At 26.8% G+C, this 24,540-nt stretch overlaps 5 protein-coding genes across 5 annotated transcripts; 3 read left to right on the forward strand and 2 right to left on the reverse strand.

Annotated features, from left to right (window-relative positions):
* Positions 1–563: 563 nt before the first annotated feature.
* Positions 564–2,153, reverse strand: OCT59_012955 (uncharacterized protein; the record flags this gene model as incomplete). The annotated part of the gene is made up of 1 exon (XM_025311254.2): positions 564–2,153. One exon carries the CDS (start codon positions 2,151–2,153, stop codon positions 564–566), a length of 1,590 nt encoding a protein of 529 aa, XP_025173473.2.
* Positions 2,154–3,891: 1,738 nt separating this feature from the next.
* OCT59_012956 (uncharacterized protein) lies at positions 3,892–5,406 on the reverse strand (the record flags this gene model as incomplete). The annotated part of the gene is made up of 1 exon (XM_025329286.2): positions 3,892–5,406. One exon carries the CDS (start codon positions 5,404–5,406, stop codon positions 3,892–3,894), a length of 1,515 nt encoding a protein of 504 aa, XP_025173474.2.
* Positions 5,407–6,631: 1,225 nt separating this feature from the next.
* On the forward strand, positions 6,632–8,431 carry OCT59_012957 (uncharacterized protein; the record flags this gene model as incomplete). The annotated part of the gene is made up of 6 exons (XM_066140496.1): positions 6,632–6,826; positions 6,983–7,188; positions 7,303–7,530; positions 7,879–7,967; positions 8,323–8,353; positions 8,419–8,431. 6 exons carry the CDS (start codon positions 6,632–6,634, stop codon positions 8,429–8,431), a joined length of 762 nt encoding a protein of 253 aa, XP_066001376.1.
* Positions 8,432–13,549: 5,118 nt separating this feature from the next.
* On the forward strand, positions 13,550–13,750 carry OCT59_012958 (uncharacterized protein; the record flags this gene model as incomplete). Its single annotated transcript, XM_066140497.1, has 1 exon — positions 13,550–13,750. The coding sequence occupies one exon, from the start codon at positions 13,550–13,552 to the stop codon at positions 13,748–13,750; it is 201 nt and encodes a 66-aa protein (XP_066001377.1).
* Positions 13,751–18,662: 4,912 nt separating this feature from the next.
* Positions 18,663–20,183, forward strand: OCT59_012959 (uncharacterized protein; the record flags this gene model as incomplete). Its single annotated transcript, XM_066140498.1, has 1 exon — positions 18,663–20,183. The coding sequence occupies one exon, from the start codon at positions 18,663–18,665 to the stop codon at positions 20,181–20,183; it is 1,521 nt and encodes a 506-aa protein (XP_066001378.1).
* Positions 20,184–24,540: the final 4,357 nt, after the last annotated feature.

Here is a 24,540-nt window from a genome sequence, read left to right on the forward strand (position 1 = left end):
AAATCTTTTCGTTATGGATTTATAAAAAAATGAAACTCTTTATTTTTATATGATATAAAGGTGGGCGATTACGCGTTATTGTGTGGTAAATGTGTCTTTAAATCGCGGAATTATGATAAATTATTTCTGGTGTACTTTTTTTATTGTGTAAGGTTGTATATTGGTAGGTATTGGTTTCAGCATTAATATAATGATTCCTGAAACCCTTGTACTCATATATATATATATATCCAACTGGACCTTACGTTTCATTTGTTGGAAGAATATACGAAGAAGTAGAAAAAAAATGAAAATGAGTCAATATAATAATTTTAGTTTTGGAAATAGAGAAAAAAAGAATTTTAAAATACAAGTAGTCTAACAAATTATAACGCATTATCAAATGACTTTCACGATTTCATTTGTAAAAATAGTCATTCAATATTTTTTCTAAATCAGATATCCTAATTTTTATAAACAAAAAAAATAAAATAAAAATAAAAAAATAAAAAATAACAAATAGTAAATAAATAAACCCTAAAACTAAATATAACCCTTAATTTACTAAATATAAATACTTAATATCATACACCTTTATAAATATAATGAATAATATTAAATTTCACTATTTTAACTCCTTTATCTTTAATTTGATTCAATAATTTTAATTCCTCATCATTCAATTCTTTATCCAAATTCACCATACCAAGAGTTTTTAAATTATTGTTACTTCTTTCAATATAATTTAAAACAATTTTAAGAAATTCTAATTCAATAATATGATTTAAATTAATCATTTCAAAATTATTATGACAATTTTCTAAAAATTCCTTAAATTTTGAAAACTTATTGGAAATACAAGAACCAACATAAAAAGAAATTTTACTAACATTAATAGGTACATTATTTGCTAATTTTCTAAAAAATTTATCAATATCATAAAAAATAGTAATATTTAACATTTTTGCTCTTAAATCTTTAAAAAATGCTAACCCTGAAAAATCAATATGTGAATAAATTCCTATTTTTAAAAGAATAAGATTTGGACAATACAATGATATATTTTCAATAAGTGGAATTGTAAGATTTTCAACTGATAATCTTTGTAATGGTTCACCTAGATATTTGATTATTGAAGGTGTGATATCAATATTCCATTTATCACGTATAAATGATATTTCCTTGAGCTTAAATGAAGCAAAATTTAAAATCTCACATTGATTTAATAATAAACCTTCACAATATTCAAATATCAAACATTCTAAATTATATAAATTATTGAAACTCTTTAAACTGACATTAACAAAGTTAGTGTTATTAAACTCAATATGAACTAAAGAATGCTTTTGAAATTCTAAGGATGAAAGAATATTATTTAATGAAGAAGAACAATTCCATAACTTAAATATTTTGAGTTTGTTTTGCCCTTGAATAATTTTATAAAGCTTTTTCCAAGTAGTTTTATCGATCAAATTATTGGAAGTTGTTGGATTAATTAATAATCTTCTTGATCTTTGATTAAGGTTAATTATTAATTGTCTCAAGTTTAAACTAACATCAGCTATATTTCTTAAAAATTCTTGTCCAACTTCATTATTAGTAGTACCATTTAAACGAATACTTAATGAATTTAATTTTATTAAATTTAAGTTGGAATTTTGAACATTAAAGTTTTTAAAACTTTTTCCATAGAATAAATCTAATGAAATATCTAATTTTTTAATGTTTCTACTTTGACGTAAAATTGATTTATGAAATATTGGAATAATTTCATTATACATTTTGCTATGAGAAATTGATAAACCTGAACAATATCTTCTAATAGTGGAATTTATTCCAAAGTCATTATAATTTTCCAAATATTTTGGATATTCAAATAAAGGTTTATGTTCTTCATCAATATTAATATTATTAATCTGGTTTACTTCTAGTTGTTCTTTCAATTGTAAAATTTCTGCTTTATTAAAGCAAAAAATTATGGTTGAGATTATCAGGTGATTTTTTTTGGATATTTTTACAAAAGGATTTGCAAAAGGATTTGCATAAAGAAAAGGAATCGTTGTTTTACACCAAAATCGATTAACTAATAAACAATTAAATAAAGTTGAGTCATCATTTTGAAGGTATTGTAAAATGTAATAAAAACAATCATCTGTTAAATAAGATAAAGTCATTTTTAAAAATTTAGGAAGGAAAGAAAGTTTTACAGGATATCGGAGTAAAACTAGTCATTATAAGCCCAATTTTAGAAGTTATATGACTGTACATCACTTTTGTAATACTGTTGATTGACATGTGTAAATTGTGTGATATATGACGTATTGTACTTCATCATTTTTTGATGTATTACACTGCTGATCATACAGTTAGGTGGTAAGACAAATTTTGTTACCTTGAACCTTATATTCACTAGTTTATTTATTTCAGTTTTTCAGCATTTCAATAAATGCAAATAATTTTATTAGTTTTATTTGAAATAGTAATTAATACATTTTACTAATTTCATTCTTCTCATTCCAATTTTGTTCTTGAAAATCATTTATTTTTTTTTAAAAAAAAAAATTATAATTTTTGAACTCATGTACAGTAACGAATGATGATTTCTATCTTCAAATCTGAACTGGTGGTTTAAAAAAGTTATATTCACAGTTTTTTTTTTTTTAATTTCTTGATGATAAATATGGTGCCGGAAGTCAATACTAGACGATAAAATTGAAGTACTTATAAATCTTTTAACATTTTAAAAAAATAGAATTTTAAAAAAATAAATTTGTAACTTTATTCTTCAAGACAAGTACTATTAAATTACCGGTCAGATTTTTTAAAATAGTCTACATAAAAAGTTATAAGCGTTTAAAAATTTGTGTAATTTTTATATGATCGGCCTAAATTAAAAAATCATGTGATTTCAATTTAAAATTTTCATAATTCGGATTGAAATTTAATTACTAAATGGTAAAAATTTATCTCAAATTTGAATTTAGCCTATTATCAGATCAATTTCCAAAACAGATGTCAATTTGGTTCATTTTTTTGGCTGATTTTCTTTTTTATACATGCTCATATTTGATTTTTACTTAATTCGTTCAAAATCGCGAGTTTTTATTGGTCATTTTGCTACTCACGTAATAAACCAAAAATTTAAAAAATATTTTTTTTATACTCCAGAATTGAGAACTTGTGAATCAAAGCCATCCTTAGTACTGTAGTACTATGTCAAACAGCGATTTCCCATTCGGATTTTTTTTTCTGTTTATTCTTTTTTTTACTAATTATTTTTTTTATTTTTTATTTTTTTTTTGATGAGGAATTTGTTAATGGCTTAGCAAGTTACAGGAAAACCTAAATCTTTTCATTATGGATTTTATAAAAAATCAAAGCTCTTTATTTTTATACCCGTTATTGTGTGGTAAATGTGTCTTTAAATCGCGGAATTATGGTAAATTATTTCTGGTATACTTTATTGTGTAAGGTTTGTTTATTGGTAGGTATTGGTTTCAGCATTTAATATAATGATTCCTGAAAACCATGAAGTTGACTTGTACCCATATATATATATATCCAACTGGACCTTACGCTTCATTTGATGGAAGAATATACGAAGAAGTAGAAAAAAATTGAAAATGAGTCAATTTAGTAGAATATAATAATTTTAGTTTTGGAAATAAAGAAAAAAAGAATTTTAAAATACAAGTAGTCTAACAAATTATAACGTATTATCAAATGACTTTCACGATTTATTCACTTGTAAAAATACTAGTTTATTCAATATTTTTTCTAAATTATACACCCTAATTTTTATAAACAAAAAAAAAATAAAAAAAAATAAAAAAATAACAAATAGTAAATAAATAAAATAAACCCTAAAGCTAAATATATAAACCCTTAATTTACTAAATATAAATACTAATATCATGCAACTTGAATATAATGAATACTATTAAATTCCACCAATTTAATTCCTTTATCTTTAATTTGATTCAATAATTTTAATTCCTCCTCATTAAATTTTTTATCCAAAATTATCATACCAAGAGTTTTTAAATTATTGTTACTTCTTTCAATATAATTTAAAACAATTTTAAGAAATTCTAATTCAATATTATGATCTAAACTAATCATTTCAAAATTATTATGACAATTTTCTAAAAATTCCTTAAATTTTGGAAAATTATTGGAAATACGAGAACTAACATAAAAAGAAATTTTACTAATATTAATAGGTACATTATTTGCTAATTTTCTATAAAATGCTAACTCTGAAAAATCAACATGTGAAAAAATTCCTATTTTTAAAAGAATAAGATTTGGACAGTACAATGGTATATTTTCAATAAGTGGAATTGTAATATTTTCAACTGATATTGTTTGTAATGGTTCACCTAGATATTTGATTATTGAAAGTGTGATATCATCATTCCATTTATCACGTTTAAATGATAGTTCTTTGAGCTTAAATGAAGCAAAATTTAAAATCTCACATTGATTTAATAATAAACCTTCACAATATTCAAATATCAAATATTCTAAATTATATAAATTATTTAAACTCTTTAAATTAACATTAACAAAGTTAGTGTGATTAAATACAATATGAACTAAAGAACGCTTTTGAAATTCTAAGGATGAAAGAACATTATTTAATAAAAAACAATTCCATATTATAAATATTTTGAGTTTGTTTTGCCCTTGAATAATTCTATAAAGCTTTTCCCAAGTAGTAGTATCGATCAAATTATTGGAAGTTGTTGGATTAACTAATAATCTTCTTGATCTTTGATTAAGGTTAATTATTAATAGTCTCAAGTTTAAACTAACATCAGCTATATTACTTAAAAATTCTTGTCCAATTTCATTATTAGCAGTACCAATTAAACGAATAATCAATGAATTTAATTTTATTAAATTTAAGTTGGAATTTTGAACATTAAAGTTTTTAAAACTTTTTTTATAGAATAAATCTAATGTAATTTCTAATTTTTTAATGTTTCTACTTTGACGTAAAATTGATTGTTGAAATATTGGAATAATTTCATCATACATTTTGTTATGAGAAATTGATAAACTTGAACAATATCTTAAAATAGCGGAATTTATTTCAAACTCATTATAATTTTCCAAATATTTTGGATATTCAAATAAAGGTTTATGTTCTTCATCAATATTAATATTATTAATCTGGTTTACTTCTAGTTGTTCTTTCAATTGTAAAATTTCTGCTTTATTAAAGCAAAAAATTATGGTTGAGATTATCAGATGACTTTTTGTGGATATTTTTACTGCAAAAGGATTTGCATAAAGAAAAGGAATCGTTGTTTTACACCAAAATCGATTAACTAATAAACAGTTATATAAAGTTGAGTCATCATTTTGAAGGTATTGTAAAATGTAATAAAAACAATCATCTGTTAAATAAGATAAAGTCATTTTTAAAAATTTAGGAAGGAAAGAAAGTTTTACAGGATATCGGAGTAAAACTAGTCATTATAAGCCCAATTTTAGAAGTTATATGACTGTACATCACTTTTGTAATACTGTTGATTGACATGTGTAAATTGTGTGATATATGACGTATTGTACTTAATCATTTTTTGATGTATCACACTGCTGATCATACAGTTAGGTGGTAAGACAAATTTTGTTACCTTGAACCTTGTATTCACTACAAATGGTTTATTTACTTATTTCAGTTTTTCAGCATTTCAATAAATGCCAAATAATTTTATTAGTTTTATTTGAATAATTGAAACATTTACTAAGTCCATTCTTTTCATTCCAATTTCGTTCTTGAAAATCTTTTTTTTTTAAAAAAAAAATTTATAATTTTTGAACTCATGTATAACAAACGAATGACTTCTATCTTCAAATCTGAACTGGTGGTTTGAAAAAGTTATATTCACAGTTTCTTTTTTTATTTTTTTGATGATAAATATGGTGCCGGAAGTCTATATTAGACGATAAAATTGGAGTACTTACAAATTTATTTTTTTAAAATTCTATTTTTTTAAAAATATTAAAAGATTTATAACTTTATTCTTCAAGACAAGTACTATTAAATTACCGGTCAGATTTTTTAATGTCTACATAAAAAGTTATAACAGATAAGCGTTTAAAATTTGTGTAATTTTTTTATGATCGGCCTAAATTAAAAAATCATGTGATTTCAATTTAAAATTTTCATAATTCGTTAATTACTAAATGGTAAAAGCTTTCGACAATTTCAAGCAAAAAAAGAGAAAGCATTGGACACCATCTTATTTAGAACTCGATGAAAATAATAAGAAATCACACGCCAACCTTTTATATTACCGGTGGGTATATTAGCTTAAAAAGACAATATATTCTCATCGTCTCGGTATATCCTACAAGACAAAAATTGAAGCTAATGGCAAAAAATTTTTTATCGACCACGATAAAAGCTACATGTATCAGAAAAGATTTCTAGAATTTTGTCAAGATTATAGTCCAAAACCTCGTACCGCAAGGAAATTACGTGCTCGATTTGAACGACAATTTTATGCGCTTCTGATAACATTGTTAATAATCCGGATCACATGGATCTAGAATATAAATTAGCTACTGCTTAAAACACAGATTTTTGTTTTTGAAACAATAATGTTTTAACAAACCGATATCTCACCTTAAATACAAAATGTTTAAGGATTTACCTTATACAGATGAATACAATCATCAAATTCCTGTTAAATTTTTACGACCATCCTCTGATGATACTTTAGCCAATATACAACCCAATGCATCCTCTAATAATAATACTTCAAATATATCTATAGAAACTCCACTAGTATTTACTGAAGTAGCTACTGCTTATTATACCTCCTCGGGAGAAGTACGTTCTGCGAGATATCGCGTCAAAATTTTAATCGTGAACAAAGAAGAAAAGAACCAGAATTCAATTTATTTGACAAAGATCCTGATACGATTGTGGATACTCAAACAGATGTAAATGTTATTATACCCTAAAATCACAACGGAATATGACGAGGCTGATATTCCTGAATACTTACGTCCGTTTATACCTGTTGATGGTAAAGTTTATTCTACCGATCTCAATAATAATAAAAAGATTCTTCTTGATGTGGGAAGTAAAGAATGGCTCGCCGAGTTATGTAGAAGAAGAGAATCCGCTAATGAAACAAACTCCCGTCAAGTCAATTCACTCGGCATTTCTGACAAGAAACTTGGAAAAACGTACTGAAGTATCACGTGATCTTAATCGTCCTTACAACTCCTTATTTTACTAAACGTAAAAAATCTACTTCTATCCTAATGGAACTTGACTTACAATATAAAACTTCCAATTAGAACACCCTGGAATTTTCCGCAAAAAAAAAACAGTCATGATCGTGACACTTCAACGTCTCTCAGTCAAGATACGAAGAAACAGAAATTGGATACTTTTCAACAATCTAGTAAAAGACCTATTGTACCTTCAGATGATAATATCCGGCAAGTCCTGCCCTGGCTATGCAGTCGGAACGATTTCTTATTCCACCCATGGAATCAACTAGAGCCAATGATTTTACCTTTATAGTAGTCTACATCATTTAGCATTTAAACAATTTATTGGAATAGTGTGAATCATTCCACTTCTAACAGTATTTACGAATGGCGACATTTATGTCGAAAGGAAAATACGGGTTCTTCATTTTTTTTTTGTAGGTTTGTTTTATTTTTTCGGTTCGTAGTACTAGTTGTAGCGTAGTTTACTTTTAGTATAGTTTAGCATATCCGCCGATCTGCGGAATTAACAAAATTCGTCTAAATTAAGGAATTTGACAATAATTTAATAAAAATTAGGTAAATTAAGTTTTGCAAAAATGATCACACTTGTGCTACATGATCATATGACAAATATTAAGAAATTACTTCAACAAAAAGTAGCGTTAAAAAAATTTTTTTCTTTCGTAAACTCCCTATTAAACTCCCCATCAACCCCCCATCAACTTTTCAAACAGTTTTTACATCAAGTAAGTTGAGAATTTTTGCAAGTATATTTGTAATTATTTTATATTAGATACAACTTGGAGCTGTTTTTTTATTTTTTTTTTTATAGTTTATAGAAAAAATTTATTTAGAAAGCAAAATTATTCAAAAAAAATCTTTTCAATAAATAAATAACTCTAAATATTAATAATGATGTTTTAGCAAATTTAGATTATGTATTGATTAGTTGTTTAATTAAAATCTATTTGATATTTATTATTAATTATTTTTCAGTTAATTTTTTTTCGTTAAATCATTAAATATTCTGAATTTTGTAAAGTTTTTCTTTTGTTTTTTTTAATAAACTAACTTTATAATATTTTTTTCTTTTTTTTCTAGAAACTCCTTCTACTAGCTTCGGGTTAAAGAGGTAAATATTTTGGGAGAGGTCTTAAAAGTTTTTTTATATATTTTTTGACATTTTTTCTTACGTAGGAACGGGTTTTGATCAATTTTAATCAGTACTGCGCCACATAACTGATGATCAGCAAATTCCGCAAATCGGCGGATATGGGTAGTTCCAATTACTTGAATTGTCTCTGTAGCTTTAGTTAGCGCACGCTTTTACAATAATAGATACGTTTACTATCAGATCAATTTTCCAAAACAGATGTCAATTTGGTTCATTTTTTTGGCTGATTTTCTTTTTTATACATGCTCATATTTGATTTTACTTAATTCGTTCAAAATCGCGAGTTTTTATTGGTCATTTTGCTACTCACGTAATAAACCTAAAATTTAAAACATTATCGAGTATAGACTTCAGGCATCATAAGTGAAAGAATTTTTTCAATGGATAATATATATAAACAAATCAAAATCAAAATACGAGTAAATTTAATAATATAGAAAACATTTTCAATTTTACTATATTTCCTACCCTATAAAAAATTTATTCCATGTTTTCTTATTCCATGTTATTTCCGTAAATGTATCATATTCATCATATTCACGGAATTATAGCTTCAAAAAAAGGAAATTATCCAAGTTGCTTAGATTTTTCATAAATGTATCCATATACAGAAATCACGGATAAAATTTTTTATAGGGTATACATGTAATATATACTTTAATCTACAAAAATATATAAAAATTAGAATCAATTACTTCTTCATATCATTTTATCGAAATTTATAATTCATCAACTAGCTGACCCTCACACCGACTTTCCCAGCGTACCACGAAAAATGTCACGAAATGACCGGCGTTACAACATTCGGCTGAAATTATGGCGTACATGATGTAGGGTCGAAAAATATCCCATGTATCATTTTTATATTTGTATTTATTGTTTTCTAATCAATAAATAACAAAAAAGGGATAGTGAATTAGATGGATTATACCAAAAATTTAATTCAATGTATGGATTCATGTAATGTTAATTAATAAAATAAATATATATTCTAAAAACTACAACTCTAAGGACCCTAGCTTATTTATTAAATTATTGCAATTTAAAACTTGAAAGTAAATATGCGGTAAATTTTCCTTTATTAATTATTATTACAAAGAAATTGTATGAGCCACTCCCCTTAAAAAAATCAAATAATTTGAAATTAAGGCGCAGTAAGACGTTAATGACTTGAAATGGTTTCGGAAGAATGTGATGTCGGAGAAATGACAAATTACACGCGATATATCACGGGTGGTGTTTATTTAAAAAAGATGGGTAAAAAGTCTATCAATATTGGAATAAATAGTCTATTATTATTAGCCAAAATAAGTATATTAAAGGGCTTTATGGTAATACCGTCAGTTAATTCATAGAATATCATGATTTTCACAGCGCAAAGATGAAAAAAAAATTAGAAACGGAAATATCATCCGACAGATGAAAGACTAAATATATTCGATCCGAAGCGTTATATAAAACATATTAAAAAAATATGTATCTCTCCCATTAAAATTTGTAATCACCATAAAAAGATGGCAGTTTACTTGTTTAAATAGTAACTGATTTTTTTTTCACTTTAAATACTATAGGCGTCATATGTGTAGCGTCACTAGCGTGATTAATTTTATGAAGAAATTGTTTCCTTTTTCATACATATGCTGTGAACGAATCTAATTGTTTATATCAAAGGCATCCCCATATAATTTAATTTATTTAATTTATTTAAACTTTTTTAATTCCATTATTAAAATAACAATTGGCTTTATATAACTAATAATAGTAAATCTGCCACAATCATTAATAAAATATTTTATAAATAAAGAAATTAGTTAGATAAATTGTATGGTTAACGCAATAATTAAAAAGTCAAAGTTGCGTGGAAATTATTTAAATGGCTTGATGCATGATTAAAATAGTTTATTTTAATCAGAAAACTTATTTTGTTTTAATAAAAGCAAATATTATGGTCACGAGCTTCCTGATTATTTAATGCATTTAGCCAAAATATGAAAAGATCTGCAGGATAATTTTATTTGTTTCGATTTGTAAAAAAATAATTTCATTCAAGATAATATACTACACTGTATCTAAATTCATATGTTCGGAATTTAATTAGAAATTATCTAATTAAAACTTTATTGTTATTTTTTTTAAGTCTTTATAGAATTGATGAATACATGAAGTACGTAATTCACATGTCAGATCATTTTCGCGGATACTACAGTATACAATCCCGTAATAGAATAAACAGCAGCCCTTTGTCCAGTGGCATTGGTTACTTTTCGCTAACTTTAATATGTAATTGGATGAACAATTTCATCATATGTAACGTACTCAATATGTCGGATATTAACGAGCGTAACAATAAAAAACAATTGATAATATTATTTATATTGTTTGGCGTTCTTTATCTTTTATTACACGAAAAAAAAGGTAAGAGTTCCCGTGACTCCTGTTTTTATCCAGCTTATAATAATGCAACCTTTGTCTTTTGAGCATGAATTTTTTTTCCACTAAAGCTCTTTCCTTTCATCACCGCTATATTTGGTTACATATTTATTACTTCTGTAATAAATGAAAAGGATTTTATAGGCAAATAAAAGAGTACCCACATAATTAATTAAACTAATATGGTGTATGGTATGTTATCTTCAATAAACTAATATGATGATTTTGTGTACCTTAAGCGCGATGAGGGAACCCTTGTTATTTCTATTAAAATGAAAGAGAAAGAAATTATATAATCGTATATAATGAAAGTGATGGAAATTTCCTTTCTTAAAGACGGAGTTTACATTCAGAATCACATTCAAAATAATTTCGACGGCATATTCACCGTAAGTAAGTAGTAGAAATAAATGCTTTTATATTATAATTTTCTTTATTAAAGAAATCGGGATCAATAATTTATACGCAGTCCATCATTCAGTTCCTCGAAATGAAACGTCCAATCATTTATCAAGAAAGGCCATACAAGGTGATGATGTCTAAATTGTAGTAAACAAGTATCTGATATGTGGCAAGATCTACCTGAAGATCAAAAAATTGGGTTACGAGCTCAGCACTCTGCAATCGAATCATAATAATTATCACTGTGGATTGATATTTTACAATAAAATAAAAATCATTTTTTTTTTAGTTTTAAATATTTAATTTTATTATTAAGGATGTTTTTTTAATTTTGCATATGTGTAAGAAGAGCAATTTTATAGCTACTTATAAATAATATTTTTCACGTGAAACATTATTGTATGACTGGCACTTTTTCGTTTAAGTAATATCAGACAGGGGTTACCCCGACAAATATATAAAAATAAAATGTCAATTAAATATATCAAATGTCTTTTGTATTTGTTTAAGTCAAACGTCTTATTTAATAATTACAATATTATAGCAATGAAAATACACTTATTAATTATAGTAACGAAAAAGATTATTAAATAAGATTTGGCGTTAAAATTGTAATATCACCCAACATTGAAATCAAAAGGCTTTATTAACAATCTAATACGATGATATACAATAATAATGAAATAAATCTTAATATTTAATTTCGGGAATGACGACTTTAAACCAGTAGGAGTACGTGTAATATTCAAGAATTTATTCAATGATTTCCAATTATTTTATTGCCGAAGATAGTTTAAAGCGAGAAAATTACTGGTTTATAATGAAAGAAAACTTAAAAATAAGTGACTTGCTTAAATTATTTGTACTATTTTTGTTACATTAACCATGTGTAATAACCTAATCATACTCACCAATAAAAACGATGTTTAACGGAAGGAAGACCCAAAAAACAACTGAACCGCGAATGGATCATTCGTAATTTGCAAAGGCAATCGACTTATTAATGTATTGACATTAAACGTACTTCCATGTATTTTGTTGATGACTCTGCGTCTTCTTCGTTTATGAATAACACGATTGAAATTATCAGAAGGAACATGATTTTTTAACGTCATCTTAAGTAATAAAAAAAGGTTGAAGTGAAAGTTAAAAGGATGAAAGAACGAAAGAAAATTTATTAGTTACTGTATACTTATATAATTTTTTTTTACTATAAAGTCTTTGTAGAGTTGATGAATACCAGTTACACGAAGTACGTAATTACCAATGAAATAAATTGATTGAGATGAAAAAAATTACCTTCTCGGAGTTCTCGGGAGTTATTCAATCCGAATTACTAATTTTTTAAAATATAAATAATGAAAACTTTTTTGGATATATTAAAAAAATAAATGTTAATTTAAACAATGTTAATATAAAAAATAAAGAAAAACAATATATGACATTTTTATTTAAATAAAGTTTATTCTGCACCCTTTCGCATGTTATGATTGGCTTTGTGGGTTCTTTTTGCATATAAAGAAATGATCGGCAATGAGTCACACGATCTTTGTTTTTTTTTTTACGACGTTTGCTCTATAAAAAAAAAATTTATTATAATAGTTCTGATTCTTCTGGTTCTTATAAAAGTAATTTAACCATTAATATCATGCCACGCGTTTGTATTTTTATTTTTTTATTTTTTTAACAAAATGATCTGGAAAAGAGAAATACTCGAGAATTTGAACCTTTCCATATCGTCCCATTATTAAAATAAAAAAAATATATAAAAGTTTCCCCTTAAAGTATAATACAGCCGAAATCTATTTTTTTTTTCTTTATCAAATATAGATAAGCTATACCTTAACGGAACAAAGAAAATACATTTTTTTAACTCTGAACTCCGTCGTGCGATCTCAATTACAGAAGTACAAACAATAAAAAAGAGAAAAGGTTTTAGTCAACAAGATTTAGTTCGGTCAGTCGGTTTTAAAAAACAAAAATTTATTTTTTTTAATAAAGTAAGTCGGTAAAGATTTATTATTATAATACATATATATTATATATTTTATAGTTAATTTATAATAGTAATTTATATGAAAGTAATATGAATAAATGTTACTGGAAATTATTGTAATTGATACAAGTATAATTTAAGAAAAAAAGAAGTTTTTAGTATAGCTTTGTGTTGAGGAGACGTTATTCCTTACTTTTACAAAATTGGCTAATACTTATTATTTTTATTTTGTTATAGAAAGGTCACCATTATCGCTCTTTTTTCCTCATTACTGATACTTGAGTCAAACGGTTGAGAAAAAAAAAAAATCTTACGACGAAACCTTCATGTTACCAGAAACAAACTTCGTTCAATCCAACATTTCGCAAGATAATTTTATTCGTGGATTCCCGAATAAAAAGCAAAGAAAAAGCTCAAATAGGTTCATTAAATATCGAACGGTAGAATGGCAACGTTTCAAGAAGAAATACCCTAACGTTACGACTCAACAATTTTCATCTAGCTATTGCTGCAGAGCAATGGCATAGAATGTCTGATAGCGAAAAAATTACTACATTAAATTAAAACTAGACGAACGGCCAAAAAAGAATAATAGAGACGGGCCCAAGCGAAGAATAATGAAAAGAACGAAAATATTGAACGAGGATTATCAGCAGAATCTTCTCCTTTTCACTTACAATTAGATTTTAATAACTATAACGAATATCTTTGTTTTAATAATTCTACTAACCAAGTGGATTTATATTTTTATTACCCTATCCTTCTTATCCTTTACATGATGACGCAGACCTTTTTTATGATTTTTGTTTTTTAATAGTATTTTACTAGGGTGACCTTATCGTGTACGCTATATTTTTATTATTTACTTATGTAACTGGGGGTTATGTATGTATGTTTTGCAAAGGGAATATGTACAGTGGCCTGCCAAAAATGACCGACCACTTGCGATTTTGCGATAATTTTGCCGATCATTACCAATTTTGTTTTTTGTTTATTTACGTAACGGACTAATAAAATTGCGCCAAATTTTTTTTCCCACCTCTCCCAAAACATTTTCTTCAAAATGTAATTATTGTCAATTTTCAAAAAGCTACTTCCTAAATAAATATGACTGACAAACGCAAAGAGCTCTCTATTTTTGAACGTGGTGAGGTTGTTGGTGCTTGGAAGTGTGGAATTAGCGAACGAGCTATTGTTGAGAAATTAAACCACCCCAAAACGACTATTCATGACGTTATTGAAGCTTACAAAAAAGATGGACTGGAGATGCCTCCACCTCGGGTAGGTAGGCCACCTATACTAACAGAAAGAAATGGGCGTTGTTTATTAAGAACTCTTAAGAAGGATAGACAAGCAAATATTAAAGAACTACATGATAATTTTACACAAACTGCCGATGTAAAAGTAAGTGTAAGGACTGTTCAACGTTATCTTCATGAACAGGGATTTTTTGGGCGAGCTGGAGTCAGAAAACCTTTTGTAACTGAGGCTAATAGAAAGAAACGATTTTCCTGGGCTAAAGAGAGAAAGGATTGGGGGGAAGAGTGGAAAAACATAATTTGGAGCGATGAGTCAAAGTTTGAACTTTTCAAAGGAAGTGGTAGAAGGTGGGTTTGGCGAAGGCCTCACGAAAAATATGATGTAGGGTGCCTTATTCCAACTTTTAAGTCAGGACAAGATGGTATAATGGTGTGGGGATGTTTTACGTATAATGGGCTTGGCCCTTTAGTTAGGTTAGAAGGAAGAATTAATGCTGCAGCGTATATAGATGTTTTGGACGATCATTTACTTGGGTTCATAGATGATTTAGGTGACGAAGAAGAGTATCTTTTTCAGGAGGATAATGCTCCAATCCATACAGCAAGGGTTACTACGGAATGGAAAAGGGATAATGATATTGAAACTCTACCGTGGCCTGCACAGAGCCCGGATATGAACCCCATTGAAAATTTATGGGACGAGTTGGAAAGACAAGTCCGGGCGCGCAAACCACTACCAAAAAATCGGGAGGAACTTTGGTCTGTACTTCAGGAGGAGTGGGGTAAAATCAGAATTCATAAACTCCAAAATCTTGTTAATAGTATGCCTAACCGAATTAAGGCTGTATTAAAGAGCAAGGGTAACCCCACAAAATATTAATAAATGAGCCTTAAACTTTCAAATTTTGCCTTTCGAATAAATCAATTTTTTTATAAAATTCACTTAATAGTTTTTGAGAAAATTAAGTTTAAATTTTCGTAACGATTTTATAAATTTTTTATACCTCGCAAGTGGTCGGTCACTTTTGGCAGGGCACTGTACGTTCGGTGCTTATGCGCCATTCACATTATGTAATAGCATGATGTATTTTTTTATCAAATAAATGTTTTTATCAATAAATCGGTAATTTTTACGACGCATCAATAATTAAATTGATCCCTAAATCATTGAACTTTGATTGAGTAAAAAAAAAAATGATTCACGTGAATAATTTTCACACTAATTCCTAAGAGTACTAGGGCATTGTTGGCATTTGGCCATGCCAGCTTCACATAAAATAAAATAGTTGGCATTTGGCCGAAATTTGATTTACCGTTTGGCCGATTTGCCGATCGACTAAATCCAACGGCCAAAATTGATCGAGAATTGGAAGACAATGTTAATCAAATGGCTAAATATCTAATTCTCTTTCATACTTTATTCATTGGAAACAATAAAAAATTGTTTTATAAAATTATTTTATTAAAATAATTTATTAAATATAGAGAAAATAATTTTATTGAAAATATTTTAAATTAATCGTAATTTTATAATTTTCAAAATAAATTAGAAGTTTGGACTTTTGGCCGGCTAAAACTTATTAAAAATTTGGCCGTTTTGGCCGGCCAAAACGGCTAACATCCAAGTGTCAACCCTGTAGAGAATGATAAACCATTGTGAATCCGGAGCGTGATCAAGGATCATTTGTATAGCATTTACAATGGTTTAACATCAATTTATCCAATCAGAAATGACGTGGCGGGCACATGATTTCAAATTTTCACACTTCATAGTACAGTACATAAAAGTTATAATGTCTTTCGCTTCGCTCTGTACAATTATAGATAATGACAAAAATTTTAAGTTTTATTAAATTTTTAAAGTTTTATATATCACAGATATATTTTCAATACTGGACCATGCTTATTTTGTATTTATACTTAACGTTAAACTAATTTTCTTCAAAAAAAGCAAAAAAGCCAATCGAGTTTGGAAAATATAATATTTAATATTCTAATTAGTAGAAGAATAAGAAAAGAATTTCTTCACTGAGAAAATTTATATAAAATCATTTTTTATCTAAGCTTCCAGTGATAAAAAATTGGGTATACATATAAACTGTACTGTACGAATACGATTTTTTTTCGTATAGAGGTTTGACTGTAATCTACATTTATTGATAAATAAAGGTAATGATGAATCATAAAAGCAAAATTTTAGACTTAAAAATTTATTAAATTTATTGTCACTCTCACAAAAAAAATTTGTAAAAAATTTGAATCTTGAATATATTTTACACAGGTAGGAATAATAAATAAATTTTAATAAAGAAAAAATTTTATGTGAATTTTTCTAAATGCATAATTGATTCAAAGTTCTATTTTTATTTTTTTTTGTAAACTTTCTTAAAATATAATTTTCTTAACATTGTCGTATAAAATGATTGTCTTCTGTATGTTCTGTTTCAAAAAAATTTCCTATATAATTTTTTTTATATGTAAAGCTTACTTCAATATCACTATCGACCTTGTTTTGTTTATAATATATTAGTTTAAAATCATTTATTTTTATAATTACTTTTTGAATATAAATATCACCAGCTAATTTATCACCACTATGACCACCGCACATCCTTCTCCTACAACTTATTCAATTTATTTACGAGCACTATGAAACAAATATATAATTAATTAAAAATCTAAAGGGCACCATTAAGGAAGAAATCTTACTAATAAATTTTTTTCATAAGTAATAAAATTAAATATTCAGAAATTTACATTTTACAGCAACAAAAAAAAATTTTTTTTTACCTTAAAATCATACGATTTTTAATCAGTCAAGCAACTGGATCAAATATCAATATCTTCCTCATCCTTATTTTAACTAAATAAGTATGTATAGTAAATATATATTATATATATAAGATTTGGCCAAAAATACGCAAACTAATTTTTTATATATAAAAATTTTGATAAAAAATACGTAATCCTGATGACCTAATTACGGACGAAAAATTCTTAAATTGTATGCAAATCGCCGTCTAACTCCACTATGATGGCGACGCTTCCGTATACCTACCCCTGTATATATATTTCTGGGTCTTAGCATTAACTTTTTTTTTTTATAGTTTTTGAGGTGAATGGTATACTGTAAGTTAAAACTTCGAAAATTTCATAAATAAAATTTCCTTGTTGCTTAAAATTTCTAACAAGATACTTTTTGTAATAATATTTTAATGGGCAGAGTTTCATGATATTTTTAATTCTACTCAAAATTATACCCTAATTCTGGTAAGTTGAAAATCACAAGCGGTGATATTTGTGGAAAATTGAGCAAATCACAAATTCCTACAGAAACAATTCGTACATTCCCTAGTTAAAATATTTTCTAAATTATTATACACTACTTGAATCTTTTTAAAAGATCAAAGTAATATTTACAAAAATAATAAAAATAAATTAAAAAACTCATAATGTATAAATATCAATGTTAGTTTTGAATTTGGTAACGACATTAAATTTTATCCAGAATCTGGAACTTTTAATTTTTAACTAAATTAGGTTGGTATGATCGCTTCTGATTGGATTATACTGTATATATTCTCATAATGATAAGTTAATTAAACTGTCCCTTTGCCATTTTGTACAAACGTACAAATAACCCAGGAATTCAAGGAAATCAAGGGACAACTAATAAATTTTTACCTACCTTTACATTACATATTATCAACCAATCAATTAACGAGTACACTTGTTTATTACTTGGCTATATTCTTTTCAAAAAAAAAAATGTAAAATTGACTGATTCATTTGCCACGTGTCTTGTTGGCACAGTAAAAATTTCTTTCACGTGATTTTTCATCACTGGTGCCATGTCATTTCTTCATAAGTATTTGATGAACAAAAATTATAAACATTTTTCGTTGTTGTGAAACATTTTGTATCATTTGATCAAGTTTATGGTCGCACAGAATAATCTAATTTGGAAAATTTGTCGGAGTTGATTCCAGTATTTATTACACAACAGTTACAATTTTCGGTTTCTTCTCATTTCTTTTTCAACAACCTTATATTCAAATATTTCAAAATTATATAGTTACCCCAATATTTTGTCAAACTTGTTTCGAATTTTTTTTTTTTATATCAGATATATATATATATACTTTGTCACTTGCAAAACTTTTTCGCTTTTTGAGTAAAAATGTCCATAATCAATAAAGATACTCTTTTCTTGATATTTGAAAAATTACAAGAAGATCCTAAATCACTATTTTCATGTCTAATGGTCAATAGACTTTGGTGTGAAACAATGGTCCCAGTTTTATGGAGAAACCCCTGGTCTTATAACGATATTAAATATAAAACCAAAAGCTATTTATTCATTATTCTTGCTAGATATTTATTTGATGATATTAAAAAATTCATAACGGATCAAAGAATCCACTTGAATACAGATATAGTTAAATCACCCTTATTTGATTATTTATCCTTCTGTAGAAGTATCAATGTAAATACAATAAATAGTATAATTTCTATTGGATCACCCTTACCTTATAATCAATTTTCTATGCAACAAAAATTTTATTCTCTTTTACTAAGAAAATGTCCGGAATTAAAATATTTTGATATGAGATCACTTAAACATCAAATATTTTATTTTCCAGAAGCTAAAGTTCGTCTTGAAACACTCTGTGAATTAAAATGTGACACATTAATTGATTCTTCATATTTTTATGGATTATCACGATCCTGTCAACTTATACAAAAACTCATCATTTTTAACATGGACCCAAGACCTAATAATGGGATTGTTAAGTTAATTGAAGTTCAAAAAAATTTAAATCATTTTGAATGGAGTGATTCTTTTGATGATGAATATTTTATGAATGATCCTTATAAAGAAATTCTTCTTGCACTAGAAAAGAAAGCAGAAAGTCTCAAATATTTAAGTATTGTCTTCCAATATGTAGAAGGTTATGAACATACAACATTACAAGAGATACTTCCAAAACTTTATAAATTGAAAGTATTATTTATTAATGCTTCTATTTGTTTTACTGAACATCAATTAAAACAATTAAAATTGCAGACTTATAATGAGCTTGAAATCCTTTATATGGATGAAAATGAATTAAACTTTTATTCTAATATAGTTGAAAATAGTGGAGGACATCTCAAAAAAATTTTATTCAAACCTTATGACGTTATCGACTTTGAACTTGATCACGATTACTTTAATGAGAATTCTCTCAATTTTATTCGCAAAGTTTATAAAACTTGTCCTTTAATTGAATATTTGTCAATTTTAATTTCGTCAACAAAGGAGAATTTCTCTGAACTTGAAAAATTACTAAAAATTTGTCAAAATTTAAAGTCATTATTAATAGTTGCATTAGATGATGATGATAATTATACTAACGAAGGATTTTCTGAATATGGGAAAGAATTATTAAAAATATTAATTAGATCAGCACCAACTAATCTTAAAGAAATTAGATTAGGTAGGGAATTCAAATTTTCATTAGAAGACCTGGAAGAATTCTTAGAAGAATGGAAGGGTAGACGTGCACTTTCCATATTTATTGTTGCTACCATTTATATGGAAGATGATTATACAGAATTAATCAATAAATATAAAAGTAATGGAGTAATCAAAGATTTTGTATGTTTGAGTAATGCACATAGAATTAATTATTGCATAGATGACTTGAAATTATCCTAAACAAATTTTGGGTTTTTACATTTGCACGACCTTTTCAAATAAATTATTGTTTTTGTATATTTGTATAAGATCTGAATTAATTATAAGCAAAGTATAAAATCTTTTTGCATATAATGATATAATCTTTAATCAAACAACATGTGATCAGGTGACAGTAAGTTTATGCAACAATATAAGTTATAAATTGATTTATTCACTTTTATTAAATTGTTCTTCATAAAATATAATAAAAAAATTATATCATATATACTATTTTTTGTAACTTACCAATTATTAATATAGATTGTCAAAAAATATAAATGTGAAACCATTCCCAAAGTGTGAACTCAAAATAAATAATAAAATCCTAATTGCTTTAATATCATCAGATCTTGAAAAGCTTTCAAGTTGTTTCGCTTTTGAATATAAATATAAATGCAGGCCACTAACTAGATAATAAATGTAATTTCACTTTAACTCAATAAAATAAACACATAAAAGCACCTTTCTACAAACAAAACTTCGCAACTATAAATAACACATTTATTGAAAAATTTTAATTAATTGAAGAATGTGCCAACTTGACTCCTGATTCTTCCCTAGTTTAAAAAAAATTTTTTTTTATTTTTTTTTGAATAATTTTAAAACCATGATGATATCATACCTCAATATTTCCTAAGAAGGTAATAAGCAATTATATTGCGGTTACTAAAATAGTCATTGGAGGCTTATCGATCTTTAATTAGATTAAATCAATTAACCTTCTTTTTTTTTATTTTGAACACGAAATTGTCTAACATGTAAACACGTAATAAATTCATTTTCGAAAAAAAAAAAATTATATTTTTTTTTCACAATTATTTATTTATTATAATTGACAATTAATTATTTTATTTATTAATATTATTTTATTTAATTTTATTTTATATTTATTTATTATTATTGTCAATTAGGATTTTCGTATAAACGTATATTATTAATTGTCAATATTTCCTAAAAAAATAAACAATTTTAACGTGGCTGTGATTTAATTAAATTAGTAGTTGGGGGCAGATTTAGTTAAAATATAATTTTTTTTTTATTACTAATCTCATTCGTTAAAAAAAATCGTTAATTTTACAATAAAAAATTTTTTCAATTTTTTTTATAAATAAAACCCAAGTTCGACAGGTGATATATATATATATATAGGGAGGGTGGGCGCTACTCTAAGCGATAATGATTAATCGCAATAAGTAATGATTATTTAAAATTTCACCCAAAGTATTCCCTTAAACGTATAGGTAGGTCATGGGAATTTCATGGAGTACATATATATAAAAAATATAAAAATAAAATTAATTATAACCTTTGCGTTACAAGGTACAAATAATTAAAATAGGGAAAATCGATGACTTGTTTTCTATCCTACGATAACATACGACCATTACATTACCTAATTCTGAAAAACTCCTTTCTTATACACTTCTACTAATTCAACGATTTAGTAGCGGCAACGCTATTATTTTATCTTCATTATTATCTTATTGTTGGATAATAAAGTGACATTATGATTAAATCTTGGACTTGGTACATTAACTAAACTTCCTTCACCCCAATTAAGATTTATTGTATATAAAATAAGCACATCATTTAAAATAATATCACTATCGGTTCTTCCGCCACACCACATAAATAAAATTTTCCATTATAGTCTATAACTCCTTTTTTCTAATTGTATTAATTCTAGTTATTAAATAAATATGATTAAGGTTTTTTCAATTAAATTGAAGCTGGATAAATAGTTTAATTTTAAGAAATTGTTGATTTTATTATAACCAAATCCATATCCGAAATTCTCTAAATAATCACCAGATTTTTGAATAAAGATTTTAATTCAAATAGTTTAGTTAAATTAATAATTTATCAAGTAAAATGAGTATCAAAAGATGAAATGAACAGATTCTAATATATTTAATTGGTTATAAGTTTAAGATTGACGTAATAAGAAATAATAATAAAATTTATAAAAATATTTGTACTATTTAAGTTTTTTCGAAAATACTTCTAAAAAATTATTGATAATTATTTTTTCACAATTCTTTAATTAATCCGAATTTCATTCTATACTTAAACGTCAAATCATTAATATAAATAGCTACATTATTGTAAATTTAATTGGGAATTGCTAAACGTTGCCTGGGCAATTGTCGCCTGGGTTTTTTTTATTAAAATATGTCACATGATGTACAATATATAAAGAGTAAATTTATTTAGTCTGATTTTTCAACTTGCTAATTTTCGATCGGCTAAACTTAAAATTTTTATCGCAAGATATTTTTAAAAAAAATTGTTTTGCAAACATATTTTAATATTCAAAATAATCTTATTTAATGAAATTTTATTTGCAAATATTAAAATTTAAATCATACATTTAAAAAAATCACTGTATTTATTTTTTAATGAAGCGATACAAATAAAAGAAAAGATAAGTAAATTAAAATGATCAAGAAAAAAGATGCTAATAAAAAAAATGAAATAACAAATGAGTAATGAAAAGTAATAGAAGATGAAAGAGAGTAAAAAAGAGTAATAAGTGGGAGATGAAAAGGAGCGATGGGAAGATGAAGAGGAATAATGAGAAGATGAAGAAGGGTGATGGAAGACGAAAATGGGTGATGGGAGACAAAAGGAGGGGAAAATGAAGAGGAATAATAAGAAGATGAAGAAGGGTGATGGAAGACGAAAATGAGTGATGGGAGACAAAAGGAGTGATGAAAGATGAAAAGGAGCGATGAGAAGATGAAGAGGAATAATAAGAAGATGAAGAAGGGTAATGGGAGACGAAAAAGAGTAATAAGTGGGAGATGAAAAGGAGCGATGGGAAGATGAAGAGGAATAATGAGAAGATGAAGAAGGGTGATGGAAGACGAAAATGGGTGATGGGAGACAAAAGGAGGGGAAGATGAAGAGGAATAATAAGAAGATGAAGAAGGGTGATGGAAGACGAAAATGAGTGATGGGAGACAAAAGGAGTGATGAAAGATGAAAAGGAGCGATGAGAAGATGAAGAGGAATAATAAGAAGATGAAGAAGGGTAATGGGAGACGAAAAAGAGTAATAAGTGGGAGATGAAAAGGAGCGATGGGAAGATGAAGAGGAATAATGAGAAGATGAAGAAGGGTGATGAAAGGCGAAAATGGGTGATGGGAGACAAAAGGAGGGGATGATGAAGAGGAATAATGAGAAGATAAAGAAGGGTGATGGAAGACGAAAATGAGTGATGGGAGACAAAAGGAGTGATGGGAGATGAAAAGGAGCGATGAGAAGACGAAGTGGAATAATAAGAAGATGAAGAAGGGTGATGGGAGACGAAAAAGAGTAATAAGTGGGAGATGAAAAGGAGCGATGGGAAGATGAAGAGGAATAATGAGAAGATGAAGAAGGGTGATGGAAGACGAAAATGGGTGATGGGAGACAAAAGGAGGGGAAGATGAAGAGGAATAATAAGAAGACGAAAATGAGTGATGGGAGACAAAAGGAGTGATGGGAGATGAAAAGGAGCGATGAGAAGATGAAGAGGAATAATAAGAAGATGAAGAAGAGTGATGGGAGACGAAAAAGAGTAATAAGTGGGAAATGAAAAGGAGCGATGGGAAGATGAAGAGGAATAATGAGAAGATAAAGAAGGGTGATGGAAGACGAAAATGAGTGATGGGAGACAAAAGGAGGGGAAGATGAAGAGGAATAATAAGAAGATGAAGAAGGGTGATGGGATACGAAAAGGAGTGATGAGAGACAAAAGGAGTGATTGGAGATGAAAAGGAGCGATGGTAAGATAAAGAGGAATAATGAGAAGATGAAGAAGGGTGATTGAAGACGAAAATGAGTGATGGAAGACAAAAAGAAGCGATGGGAAGAGATGGGAGACGAAAAGGAGTGATGAGAGACAAAAAGAAATGATGGGAAGTGGAAAATGAAAAGATGTAATAGAAAATAATGGGAGACGAAAAGAATGAAATAATGAGAAGTAATAGGAGGTGAAAAATGATGAGAGACAAAAAATAAAAAAATGATCATGATAGGAGGTTGGGTAGCAAAAGATAATGATAGGAAACCAAGTAAAAAATAAACCATAAAGTAAAAAAAAATGAAGTTAGTAAACATATCTTTATTAACTGTAGAACCGAATAAAATTAATGAAAAACGAAATATGAAACAGAAACAAATAACTGAACCTTAATTGCAGATTCGGAGGGACTAAAAGACCTAAAAATAATGAAATAGAGTTAGTAAGAAATAAAGTGTAAGAATGTGAGTTAGAAATAAAAATAAAAAGAAAAAAAGAAAAATACCTTGAGGTTGAAAGAACCGAGGAAACGAACCTCGAACCTATAAT

This window comes from Rhizophagus irregularis, chromosome 20 (genome assembly GCF_026210795.1).
Source record: "Rhizophagus irregularis chromosome 20, complete sequence".
Lineage (NCBI taxonomy): Eukaryota > Fungi > Glomeromycota > Glomeromycetes > Glomerales > Glomeraceae > Rhizophagus > Rhizophagus irregularis.